A 13,742-nucleotide genomic window follows, 5' to 3' on the forward strand; every position below is an offset into this window, starting at 1 on the left:
TTTGCCCTGTTCGGACCTGTGGGAGCCACTAATAGGGCTTGCACGGGAGATACATCTGGGGGGATTAAGGTATGCCATACTTTAAATAAGGCGGAGCAAGGGCCATCTGGCTTGAGTACTGTCAGGTGTGAGATCTGCAAAGCAAAATAGAGGGCCTGAAAATCAGGCAGTGCCATCCCTCCTGCTTTCACCGGTCTCTTTAGTGTCTGCATACTTAGCCGGCTCCTTCTGTTCCCCCAAATGAATTTTCTCAGTTTCATGTCCAATGTATTGAAGATCTTTATGGGGAGAGGCAGTGGGGCATGCCACAGCGCGTACATCAGCTTAGGTTGTATAAACATTTTGATCAGGTGAATTTTGCCTACTGGACCTATAGGGAGGGCCTCCCATGCGGTCAGCTTCGAGTCCACCCAGGCTAGAAGAGGGATGACATTGAGGTCACAGTAACTAGAGATCGGTAGTGCAATTTCCACACCTAGGTATGTGAATTTACTTGCCACTTGTAGGGGGCAGTTAGTCAGATCCTCATTAGCATTTGGGGGTCAACCAAAAATAGCATGGATTTTGAGGGATTTACTCTTAACCCTGAGACCTTCCCAAACCTCTCCGTCAGGTTAATAAGTTCTGTTAAGTCCCCAAGGTATATCAGGGTGTCATCAGCGTATAACTGGATTTTGTCTTCCCCAACACTCGACACCCAACCGGTTATGCGTGTGTTTTGCCTGACCGCCGCAGCAAAGGGTTCGATGGCTAACGCAAACAGGAGTGGGGACAGCGGACAGCCCTGCCTTGTGCCTCTGGTCAGAGCAAAAGGAGCAGTCAATGTTGCACCCACCCGCAATGCAGTTATAGGCTTGGCATAAAGCAACTGTATAAGGGTTATGAAGTGATTTCCAAATCCCACAAGTCTTAACACTCTCCACAAATACCCCCACTCCACAGTATCAAATGCCTTGGCGACATCTAATGCCGCCACAGCTCACCCTCCTATGTTAGAGTGTTCCAGTGTGAGGTTAACCATTAATCTGCGGATATTCATGGCCGTGGTCTTGCCCGGCATAAACCCCAATTGATCATCTGGAATTAGGAGGTGAATTACTTTCTTTAACCTATTTGCTATGATTTTGGCTAGTATTTTAGCGTCCGCTGTTAGGAGGGAAATTGGTCTGTATGATTCTGGTAAGGATGGATCTTTACCTTGTTTTGCTAAGAGTATTACCGCAGCTTCATACATAGAGGGCGAGAGTTCTTTCGCCTGTAGGGCTGATTCATACACCTTAAGCAGAAATGGTGCTAGTGTTTTTGAGTGGCATTTATAAAGTTCAATGGGGAGGCCGTCGGCCCCAGCTGCTTTCCAATCGCTGAAAAAATTGTGGGGCAGTTAGGAGTGGGAGAATGGGAAAAACAGAACTTAGTGGACGGGAGATCACCCCCACCCACCCCAAAACTCACGGTGCGCCCTCCAAATGCCAGACTACGCCAGATGGATGAAGAGTGGTCCCACTCCCTCCGGGGCCTGGGTGTTTCATGCCCGGTTCTGCTGGGTGTCCAGCCAGGCACTCAGCTCAGTGGGCGAGGTGAAGAATCTGGTCTGGCCTTCCGCGATGACCCGGAGTCTGGCGGGGTATAACATTGCATACTGCAGATTGAGGTCACGTAGCCTCCGCTTCCCATCTAGGAACTTCGCTCTTTGGCGCTGTACCTCTGCAGAGAAGTCTCCAAACACCGAAATCCATGCAGCTTGATAGTTGAGGGCATCCCACTTCCGTGCCATCGTCAGGATGCCGTCGCGGTCCCTGGCATTTAGGAGGCGCGCAATCAAAGGGCGCGGTGGGGCCCCCGGTATCGGAGCTCTGGTGGGTATTCTATGGGCCCTCTCGATGGCAAACATTGTGGAGAAGTTATTTCGCCCAAATTGATCAATAAGCCAGGCTTCAAGGAAGTTCTCAGGGGAGTTACCTTCTGCCTTTTCCGGGAAGCCAATAAATCGAAGGTTGTTGCGTCGCAACCTGTTTTCCAAGTCGTCCGACTTGGAAGTGCATGCGACCACCGCTTGTTGCAAATGCTGTATACGTTCGGGCAATGGATGGCATAGGTCTTCCACAGAGCTCACTCTTTGTTCCAGGGCCGCCGCCCTTTCCCGCACCTTTTGCAAATCAAGCTTAATGATAGAAAGGTCTACTTTGATTTCTTCTGTCTTGGAGCATATAAGGCTGTTGCTAGATTCCTTTGAGGCTCTGATTTCAGCCAGTAGGTCTGCTAGGGTCGGTTCCTGGGAATTACCATCTGCGTGGCTTTGGCCTTCCCTCGCATCGGGCCCGGGAGACTGCTCTCTAGCGCCATTTTGTTCAGAGATATTCTCTCGCGCATATTTTTCGAGCTTCGATGCCGCCTCCGAGGCTCTCTTGACTGCCCGATTTTGCCCCATCAGCGTTCTCTGGGGTAGTCCCTCTGCTGGGGTTGCCTCTGTAGCCGTGATATTGCTGTTCGATCAGGATACAATCAGGGATTTTGTGACCGAGCTCCGGAGCCGCACCAACTCACGTCTGTTCACATGCCACTCCAAGCCACGCCCCCCATTCTATGTAATTTTTATGGTGTCATATACCATCTCATGATGGTTTTATAACAATTCTCCTTTAATAAAGTATTGTTTGAGATTTTAGAAACATTGACATATATTTGATTCCATGATTTCTCCTCTATTGGGCTTCCGAGGTCGTCTTCCCATTTGGACTGAGACTTCGGGGCGCTCTATCTACTTCATAAACCAAATGATCATATAATCGGGAAATAGATCCTCTAAGTCTTGGCCCTTGTTTACACTTAAATTCGTAACTGGTATAGTTTCCATCCATTTCCTTAAAAAAAATGTGTAACCAGTGTGACAGTTGCAAGTATCTAAAATACTCTCACATGGGTATATTGTACCTTTCGTTTTGATTGTTAAATGTTCTAACCTTTTTTCCAACCATAAGGTCTCCCGCTCTTATGAAACCATTTAGTAACCACCATTGGAAATGAATAGTTTTTGTTTTTTTTAACTTTGTCTATATTTCTTTTGAAATTGAATAAACATTTGGGTGTGTAACCAGATGAAGTGTAATAACATGTGACATTGTAACCAGATTGTGTAATAACGTGACATTGTAACAACCTGCTTGAGAATTGTACAGTAGGTGGCAACATTTTCTTGTTGATAAAAGGGCTTAATGGCCCAGTGTTTCGTAAGCTTGATAAATGCCCGGATGTGGCATGAATCATTGTTGTTAACCAGGTTCTGCCATGTATATCCAATAATAACTTGGTACTGTACGAAGAATCATATTCAAATCAGGTGTAAGTGGATGGTAGACCATCCATGTGTGTGCACAAAATATTATTGGAACTGACTCAAATTAATCTGTAAGAAACTCATCTTAATCCAATGTTTCAGTCCCTACTGGGGGACCCCCACTAATTGTTTTTGGTGCCAAATTATGTTAGGAGCTCATCAATTGAGGAACAGTAACACCAAAAAATGAAAGTGTTTTATAGTAATGAAAATATCACGTACTGTTGCCCTGCACTGGTAAAACTTGTGTAGCAATAGCGAAATTGAAAAAAGGTTATATGGCACAGGTTAAATAGTGGATTACAGATAACACCAGTATGTTCAACAGAGTTTATCTGATATATGTTGTGTAACCTGAGACATGTCACCTTTGAATGGCTGCCCCCATTTCTACACAGCAGCTTATTTATATAAACAATAATAGTGTTTCTGAACAAACACCTCAGTTTTACCCATGCAAGGTAACACTGCATTATATTTTTATTACTTTAAAACACTGATTTTCTTTATGTTCCTGTACCCCTCCAAACGAAACCCAGCATCCTTACATACACTCACTTCCACTGACCCCTCTGTAAATTCATATAAACTATATATACCCATATCTATACTATAGTTTTTAGTATCATTTAACCCCTTCGGTATCACACAGTCCAGTTGCAATATCCAAAATGCCTCACTTTGCAAGAGTAAATTCCACCCCTAGATTGTCTAGGTACATGTTCTACTGGCATACATTTAAATGTAACGGGATCATGGTGGGCTTCTAACCAGTGTTGGGCTACTGGCTGCTGTGCAATATCTTGTTTACTGGAATCTACTTTCCTCTCTGGGTCCAATGCCGCCATGAGGCTGGTTCTATGCATTGCTATCCTCTGTTAAATCCTTAAGATTTTAATTCATAATTATACTGTAATTGTAATGTAGGTGAATTTGTCTCCTATGTCCCTTTCCTCTTGTAACTTTCAATATATTAGAACTAATTGGATCTGGTTGAGCTGTGTTTAGATAAAGACTGACTGGAGACCTTGTGTGCTATTATAAATCTGAGAGCAATACAGGAAGTATACTAAAAACAGACTCAACTCCTAATCTGAGTCCAGAAATCCAGGGATTGTGTAAAATGAGAGTGAGCCTAGACTAGGGAAAACTGGTCATAACTCCAGGCAGGTAGCAGAAATTCTTACAGGATAAGAGAAAGAAGGAACACAAAGTGCAGGTTCCACAACAGCCACTAGACCACAATGGACACTGAAAATAGGGCAACACTTGTGAATAGTAACTTTAAAAAACACCTTTATTGCAATATAAGCAGAGCCGGGCCAACCCAGCCAGGCGCCCTAGGCAACCTGGCTGGCCACGGCGCCGGCTGAGTGCATGCTGTGGTGCGCATGCACGTTACGTCGCTATAGCGCGCATGTGCGAAACTGCGCTATGGCGCGCATGCGCGAAGTTGCGATATGGCGCGCATGCGCGAAACTACGTGCGCGCATGCGCAAAAGTGCAATTAAGAAAAAATATCCACGGCAGTCGGGGAGAGACAGGGCCGGACAATGGGGTAGGCGACCGAGCAGGTACGCGCCCCCCCCCAGCTTTGCGCCCTAGGCACGTGCCTACTCTGCCTACCCCTAGTTCCGGCCCTGAATATAAGGTATATGCAACTTCTTTCAGTCCTATTCCAGGCTCTTTAGCAAGCTACATTAGCTGCCAACTTTGCAATGTACTGTTTTTAGTGCCATCTTGTGGTTAAAATAAAAATCTGAACTTTAATTTGCTGTCAGAGGTCAGAGGGTCGCTAGATTATTGTTACAGGTCATCTTCAAGATCAAGAAATTACTTAGGCCTCCTTATATGCCCCTTATGAAAAGCAGGATTTGTTTTTTTTAATCTTTTTTCCAGATACTGGACATGCATCGTAAGGGTTTGGTAATCATTGCAGGGGATTTTAATGTGGTTATTAATGCATATTGGGATAGAATGTCCTCTCAGAGGACTGCTCAGTCAGTTTCTAGAGGTTGTTCGTGTAAGTAATCACAACATGTACTAGAACACTCATTGATGCCTGGAGAGAAGATAATGTGGGTAAAAAGGATTTTACTTTTTATTCAATACCGCACAAGTCTTACTCACGTAATGATATGATGTTTATTTCTCGTAACCTTATTTTCCATCTATGGGGTCCTCTAATATTCACTCCTTAGTTTGGTCTGCTAATTCTATGGTAATCACTCGGCTCCAACTTCCCTTTCACAGTTTAAGACAATTACAATGGAAACTAAATAATTCTCTGTTATTTGATCCACAGCTATCGGATCAGATCTTCTCTCATCTTATCGAATATTTTAAATTGAATTGCACACCTGATGTTACTGCACAGGTTACCTTGGATGCCCATAAGGCCTATGTTAGGGGGCTTCTTATCCAAGCTGCGTCTCGAAAAAAGAAAGCCAGATTGATGCATATTAACACCCTAACCAAGCAATTGGAATCTGCAGAGCTGATCCATAAAACCAACCTGACACTTATCAATTATGCAGAGACGTTGCTACATAAACAGATTGAAGGTATCCCAAAAAAAAGAGATGCGCTTAATTACTTATATATTTAATGCAACAAAACAAATGATTGCAGCAGCTTGGAAGTCTCTATATTTACAAAAAAACAAAGTTAAAGAACGGAGATGAGAGTATATCTTTATGAGAAATTAACGGCTCAATCCTTGGGGAGAGGTACAAACAATTTTTTGATATATGGCATACTTGGCAGGTGTATTCCCAACTGGAGGAACATTAAACAGTTAAATCATTGTATTATAAAACTTATTTTATAATAAGCTGATGGTAATGTAGAGGAAGATTTATTTATTTTTTTTCTTTATGTATGTTCCATTTTTTTTTTCTTGGTTTATAATTATAAGTACAATTGGAATTGATGATCTAGATTGGGTGCTATTATCATATTGTGGTATTGTATAAATGTATGATCTGCTGGACTGACTCTATCTTGATTGTCTTATATGTTATTGGCAATGTGATCACTGTACTGATAAAATTTGTTGATAAAAATGAAAAAAAAATCAAACAATAACATAGATCAGTAAGAGTAATCACCATTTTTACCGTATATACTCGAGTATAAGCAGAGTTTTTCAGCACAAAAAATCTGCTGAAAAACTCTAACTCGGCTTATACTCGAGTCAGTAAAGAGGGGGCAGTGCCGCTTCCCCCTTTCCCGGCCAGATCCTCCCCTAGCTGCCCCATCCTCCCTCAGTGCCACTACCCGGTCCTGGACTGTCAGTGACTGTCATTCACCTTCCGAACTCAGGGGGCAGAAAGGTCGCACCAGCTCGCAGAAAGAAAGTTGATTTTACCGGGCCAAGTTCTCCGCCTCCTCGCTGCAAAGTGCGGCCACCTGTGGAACAAATGAATCCTGCAGAGACTCATGTACGGAAAGCAGACACTGCGCCATCCTAGGCCTGAACACCGGCAAAGGTTTCCTACTTCCTGTCAAACATCTGTAAGTTCCGGTTCACGTGCTGGAGCTTCGGTTCATGGCACAATAGGCGCACAAAGCAGCATGACAAGCACAGGAGCTGTACAGAATATGTAGCTTGTATGAGCTTCTCTGTCCTGTGCTTAGAGCTACTCACTCAGGGGCTGCTACTTCTTCTTCTTCCTCTCTGACAATCAGCCCATCAGCCGGTGCGGGAGGTCACGTGACTTCCGTGTCTGTCATTGCCAGAGTTCTGTGGATAGGGTGCGGGCACAGCGCAAGGTTGGGCATTTATTGGTGAGTTGTACCCATCTTGGAAAGCTTAAAAATGCAGTGCGTATTGGGCAGATTTGGGGGCAGCATTTTTTCGGAAGACGAGGGTGTGACTTTTGTGCAGTAGCAATATTCTTACATTAGGGTGTCATTAGTAGGTAGGGCTTTCAGCCCAGGTGAGTGTTGGGCTAATACTAGATGATGTTTTAATTTAACACATTTTTATTTATATAAACTTTACCTATTTAAAGCCCCATTGAAAGTCTGTTGTGGTTCATTATGCACCAGGTTGGTATTATGTGGTATGTGCATGAATTATCAACAAAACAAATAATTGAGTAAAAGTACGGTATGCAATGGAAAAGGTTGATCTGTCATTTTTCACCCTAGGCTTATACTCGAGTCAATAAGTTTTCCCAATTTTTGTAGGTAAAATTAGGTACCTCGGCTTATACTCGGTCGGCTTATACTCGAGTATATACGGTATATATAAAATATATTTATAATGGTATGCTCAATTACTTACTGGATTTGTATGGAGCATCTACTTTGTACTGTCTGTGAAACAATAAATTAGTAAATTAGTAATATTCTCACTGCTGGCCACTCTAATGCCTTTTAGGTGATGATGAAGAAGAGGAACCGGAAATTCCTCTAAGTCCTCGACCACGGCCCTTGGCAGAGCTTCAGTTAAAAGAGAAGGCAGTGCCCATGCCTGATGCTAGTTCTTTCTTCATCTTTGGCCCCACTAACAAGTAAGAAATTGTACTTGAATATTTTTTTTTATCTCTGAGACAGATTTGTTATCAATCAAACTGTGGAATAACAAAGGTTTCCCAGCAGTTTTACTCACAATATCACACAAAACTTTCACAGTCATTAAAGTGAACTGACAAAATTATAAAAGCTCATTCCTATGCCAATTTGGTGTGTTAAACTGCTCTGAGACCTGTGAAGGCCTGTCCAAATCCTGCACCTTTATGCAGATCACATGCACAGATAAAGGATACAGTATGTACTGTATGAATAGTTTGAGAGGAAATAAAATGTTTTATGTTTAAAGCCCATAAGTCTGAAATGATTTAATTGACCTGACCTCTGAATCAATAGATTCATGGCCGGTACAGTAGCAAACATGGACCATGCCGAAGAGCATTAGAGAAAATCCATTCATTCAAAAGCTAATATCTACTGTATATGGTCACTGTAAACAGGGCAGTGGGACAGCCTGTTATAATAATAATAATAATATATAATAATTATTGGATTTTTACTATACAGCCATAGAATAATGTTCGTCCAATGATGAAAAGTGACCAACATGTAAGACAGAATTACAATTTTTCTTTCCAGGTTCCGGGTTCTTTGTCATCGCATTGTCAATGCCACAACTTTTACCAATTTTATCTTGCTGTTCATTCTGCTTAGCAGCATCTCTTTGGCTGCTGAGGATCCAATTGAGCCAGAGTCATTCCGTAACCAGGTAACTGCAGGGGCGACTATATTTCTTTATCCTTTTTATCCTTTTTGTTCTAAGGTTTTGTCAGACATTTAGCTAGAACCATTTCAATTGACAAATAATAACATGAATAAATCCATAAATTATAATCCAATAGACATTAATAATTACACAAACTTCAACTGAGGTTCTTACCATGGAAGCCTTGCTGCTTAATTGGGTAATTTGGAAACCACAAAGCTATGCAGTTCACAAATGTACTAATTGCTCTCTGAGAATAAAATTCAAACTAATGACCCTGACATTCAAAGCAGTCTCCCCCTTACATCTCTTAATTTGGTACTCACTAAAACATTTGTTATACTCCTGTTCTACAACCTCTTTGCAATACTTTGTAAGGGCTGCACCCTTACTCTGAAATTCCCTCTGAAATGTCTTGCTTTCTCTGCCTTTAAAAAAATCTCTTAAAATGCATTTATTTAAATAAATATATTCCAATCTAACAGAGATTCATCATATAATATAGCCTGCTAAACACGCTTAATGCCACATCTCACCTGATCGTGCTCATCCCGACACCTTATGTCTCATACTCCTCTTTTTAGATTGTAAACTCTTTTGGATATGGCCTCTTTACCACTTATATCAGTCATTGCTTATTGTTTTTAGAATGTAATCTATATTCAGCATATACATCTATGTATTGTATAACTATGTTTAGTGCTTAACTATGTGTTGTGAGAATAATAACAGCATTTATTTCTGTGAAATGCAGAAATAGGTAAAGTAGGGATTACTCATATGGATCTGTTTGAAGACACTTTTTAACATTTGTTTTTCAGATCCTTGCTTATTTTGATTATGTTTTCACTGCCATATTTACAACTGAAATCGTTTTGAAGGTAAGAAATACAGAATATATTTCATGAAAAGTTTTGTTCATTTTTTATTTATTTTTTTATTATTCTCAGCATTTCAGTATGTGGATCACACTATGGACCTTGTTTATAAAACATTAATACTTGTTATTACTAAGCCTATCACCAAAGCCGAAGAACAAAAATCAAGAAAAATTTGCTAAAATTGTTAAATTTTCAAACTCTATAAGCTTCAAGAGCTAGAGCACGGTCCTTAGTGCTCATTCTGGGAGCACCTGCTCCCCCCTAGACGCTGTATTCTGCATATATAAAATCCAGCAGTGATTGAAGAGCAAATAGTCAGAATGAGCAGCTCAGCCTGACGCAGAAAGCATTCCATTCACCGTGCAGCCCACAAGCCTTCACAAAGGCCTGTGACAATTTGCATGATGCCCTATGTAGTGGGGGCCAATTGTGGGCTTTTTCACATTTTGCCCAAATTGTACATATAGTAACATAGTAAGTAAGTAATATAGTAAGTAAGGTTGTAAAAAGACACACGTCCATCAAGTTCAACCTTTTAGGGTTTTTTTTTTTTAATCTGCCTAACTGCTAGTTGATCCAGAGGAAGGCAAAAAAAAAACTCCATCTGAAGCTATGTCCCTGGATCGACTTTTACTATGAGCGATCTCCCATAACCCTGTATTCCCTCACTTGCTAAAAAGCGGTCCAACCCCTTCTTAAATCTATCTAATGTATCAGCCTGTACAACTGATTCAGGGAGAGAATTCCACATCTTCACAGCTCTCACTGTAAAAAAACCCTTCCGAATATTCAGGCGGAACCTCTTTTATTCTAATCGGAATGGGTGACTTTGTGTCAGCTGGAAAGACCTACTGATAAATAAAGCATTAGAGAGATTATTATACGATCCCCTTATATATTTATTCATAGTTATCATATCTCCCCTTAAGCGCCTCTTCTCCAGCGTGAACATCCCCAATTTGGCCAGTCTTTCCTCATAGCTAAGATTTTCCATACCTTTTACCAGCTTAGTTGCCCTTCTATGTACCCTCTCTAATACAATAATGTCCTGTTTGAGTGATGGAGACCAAAACTGTACGGCATATTCTAGATGGGGCCTTACAAGTGCTCTATACAGTGGAAGAATGACCCCCTCCTCCCATGACTCTATGCCCCTTTTAATACAGCTCAAGACCTTATTTGTCCTTGATGCTGCTGATTGGCATTGCTTGCTACAGCCAAGCTTATCCTCTACAAGGACTCCAAGGTCCTTTTCCATAATGGATTTGTCTAGTGCAGTCCCATTAAGGGTATAAGTGGCTTGGATATGTTTACATCCCAGGTGCATGACTTTACATTTATCAACATTGAATTTCATTTGCCACTTAGCTGCCCAGTTTGCCAGTTTGTCAAGATCGTGTTGCAAGGATGCCAGATCCTGGATGGAATAAATTGGGCTGGATAGTTTTGTGTCATCTGCAAACACTGATACATTACTTACAATACCCTCCCCTAAGTCATTAATGAACAAGTTAAATAAAAGTGGACCCAATACCAAGCCCTGAGGGACCCCACTAAGAACCTTACTCCACGTAGAGAACGTCCCATTAACAACCACCCTCTGTACCCAATCCTGTAGCCAGTTTCCTATCCATGTACAAATGCCTTCATTAAGCCCAACAGACCTTAGTTTAGATAGCAGTCGTTTGTAGGGCACGGTATCAAACACTTTGGCAAAATCCAAATAGATCACATCTACCCCACTGTCCAGCATCTTACTTACCTCATCATAAAAGGCAATCAAATTTGTCTGTCATTACCTATCCTTCATAAAGCCATGCTGATTGCTACTCATAATGCCATTCACTAGGACAAAATTTTGAATGTGATCCCTTTTACACGCCTTCAAATAATTTGTCCACCACAGATGTCAAACTTACTGGCCTATAATTGCCAGGCTGAGATTGTTATCCCTTTTTAAATATTGGAATAACATCAGCTTTTCTCCAATCCATAGGCACCATACCAGATGAAAGTGAATTTGAGAAAATCAGAAATAGGGGCTAGTCTAAAACTGAATCCGGGGGTGTATGCCATCAGGCCCTGGAGCCTTGTTTAAATTAATTTCTATTAAAGCTTTAAGAATCATATCCTGAGTTAGCCACTGACTAGATTGAGCTGAGGCATTAGTGCAGCTATCAAGTGAGCCTGGGAACTCAGACTCCTCTATTGTATACACTGAAGAAAAGAACTTTAGCACATTTGCCTTTTCTGTATCTGTTACAACCATACTGGTACAATTATTTAATTTAGCAACACTCTTAACTTGCATCTTTTTACTATTGATATATTTAAAAAACTTTTAAGGGTTCGTTTAGTGCCTCCACCGCAATTAACTTTTCATTTCCTTTCTTTGCCTTCCGATTTGCTAATTTACAACATTTATTACAGTGTTTATATTCATTAAATGCAGGTTCTGTCCCAACAGATTTGTAGTTTTTAAATGCCTTTCTCTTCTTTCCTATTAACTTCTTTAATTTTGTATTAAGCCACATAGGATGATTCTTAGAGCTTCTACATTTACTCCTTAAGGGAATAAATTGAGAACAGTAATGATTTAATATCATTTTAAATGACAACCATTTCTGTTCTGTGTTTTTAGCTGAAAACTTAATGGCCCAATCAATACTCTGTAGGGCAGCCCTCACGGCACTAAAATTAGCTTTTCCAAAATTCATTGTTTTTTTTGCACCAAACATTATGGTCACTATTACCCAGGGGTTCAATGACTTGCACATTTGCTATAAGTTCTGGGACATTTGAGATCACTAGATCCATAATAGCATATTTTCTGGTAGGCTCCTTAACAACCTGTGCCATAAAATTGTCATGCAACAAGTTTATAAACTTGTTCCCATTAACTGATCTGACAGTACTGTTGCTCCAGGCAATATCTGGGTAATTAAAATCCCCCATTATCATTTACTTTACCCAAACAAGCAGCCTTTTCTATTTGCATCAGGAGCTTAGCCTCCTCCTTCTCACTTATATTAGGGGGTCTATAGCATACGCCTATAATTAGTTTGCTGGACTCTTTACAATTGGTGATGAACTCCACTCCACCTCATTTTCTAACATAACCTCCTCCTTTATATAAGCTTTTAAATCCTACCTAACAAACAGACATACCCCTCCTCCTTTTCTATTGCCTCTGTCCCTCCGAAACAAAGTATAGCCACTGATATTAACTGCCCAGTCATGCGACTCATTCAGCCATGTTTTGGCCACACCAATCACATCATATTTTCCCACCAGCACCTCCAGCTCTCCCATTTTACCAGTCAGACTCCTTGCATTTGCAAACATACATTTAATACTGGTACCATATTGAACATATGACATGTGGTCCTCCCTATCGTTAACAGTACCCCCAGCCAAATCTCCTCCCCCATTTTCCCTTTCTTTGCCCACTATCTCATCTAATCTGTTTTCCACTGCATCTTTTACTGAACCCCCCCACGCCTAGTTTAAAATCTCCTCCAACAGTCTAGCCATCTTCTCTCCCAAAACAGCTGCACCATCATCATTGAGGTGCAGCCCATTCCTAGCAAAGAGCCTGTAGCCGACTGAGAAATCAGCTTGTTTCTTTCAGCTTCAGCATTAATACACTGGATTTTTTTGTGTTGTTCTCCCAAATGTTTTCCTCCTCAGATGACTACATATGGTGCATTTCTCCACAAAGGCTCCTTCTGCAGAAATTATTTTAACATTCTTGATCTTCTGGTAGTTGCCGTTTCTCTTGTCTCCTTTGGTATCCAGTAAGTTTTCACTTGATTTCTTTAATTCTGTTAATTGTATTTTACTTTCCATTTCCATCATGAAAACAAATAGGGTTAGATTAGAAGTTTTTATATGCAGGACAAATTATCACACTTGGGTTGTCACACAATTTTATTTCCTGTTGCAGATATGTTCTATGTATGATTTGATTTTTCCAGAAATAAAATGAGCTAGAAAGCAAGTCCATAAGTCAGGGGTGTGTTAGTGATAAGGAAGAATATTGAAATGTTTTATCTATAAGGTGTGAGAACAAGCACATTTAAGATATTAATTTGGCCCATATAGACTAAGTTGGCAGTTTTTACCTGTATATGGCCCCTAATTGACAGATATCTGGGCAAAAAAAGCCAGATATCTAGTCCTTTGAGCATGGACCCCATTGGTGCATTTGATGCGGCCTTTTCTCAACAGCCTATATTGCTAAACACACATAGCTGGCTGCAGGAAGGGACAGACGTGTGAT

At 41.0% G+C, this 13,742-nt stretch overlaps 1 protein-coding gene across 2 annotated transcripts in view; it reads left to right on the forward strand.

Moving 5' to 3' along the window:
• cacna1s.S (calcium channel, voltage-dependent, L type, alpha 1S subunit S homeolog) overlaps positions 1-13,742 on the forward strand; it is a 136,519-nt gene that overhangs the window by 93,176 nt on the left and 29,601 nt on the right. For both annotated transcript variants that reach the window (XM_018249248.2, XM_018249247.2), the window contains 4 exons: positions 7,722-7,854; positions 8,453-8,582; positions 9,401-9,460; positions 13,151-13,257. In XM_018249248.2, the coding sequence (XP_018104737.1) occupies positions 7,722-7,854; positions 8,453-8,582; positions 9,401-9,460; positions 13,151-13,257 (430 nt within the window). The remainder of the gene's footprint in view (positions 1-7,721; positions 7,855-8,452; positions 8,583-9,400; positions 9,461-13,150; positions 13,258-13,742) is intronic.

The sequence above is a fragment of the Xenopus laevis genome, chromosome 2S (genome assembly GCF_017654675.1).
Source record: "Xenopus laevis strain J_2021 chromosome 2S, Xenopus_laevis_v10.1, whole genome shotgun sequence".
NCBI classification, from domain to species: Eukaryota; Metazoa; Chordata; class Amphibia; order Anura; family Pipidae; genus Xenopus; species Xenopus laevis.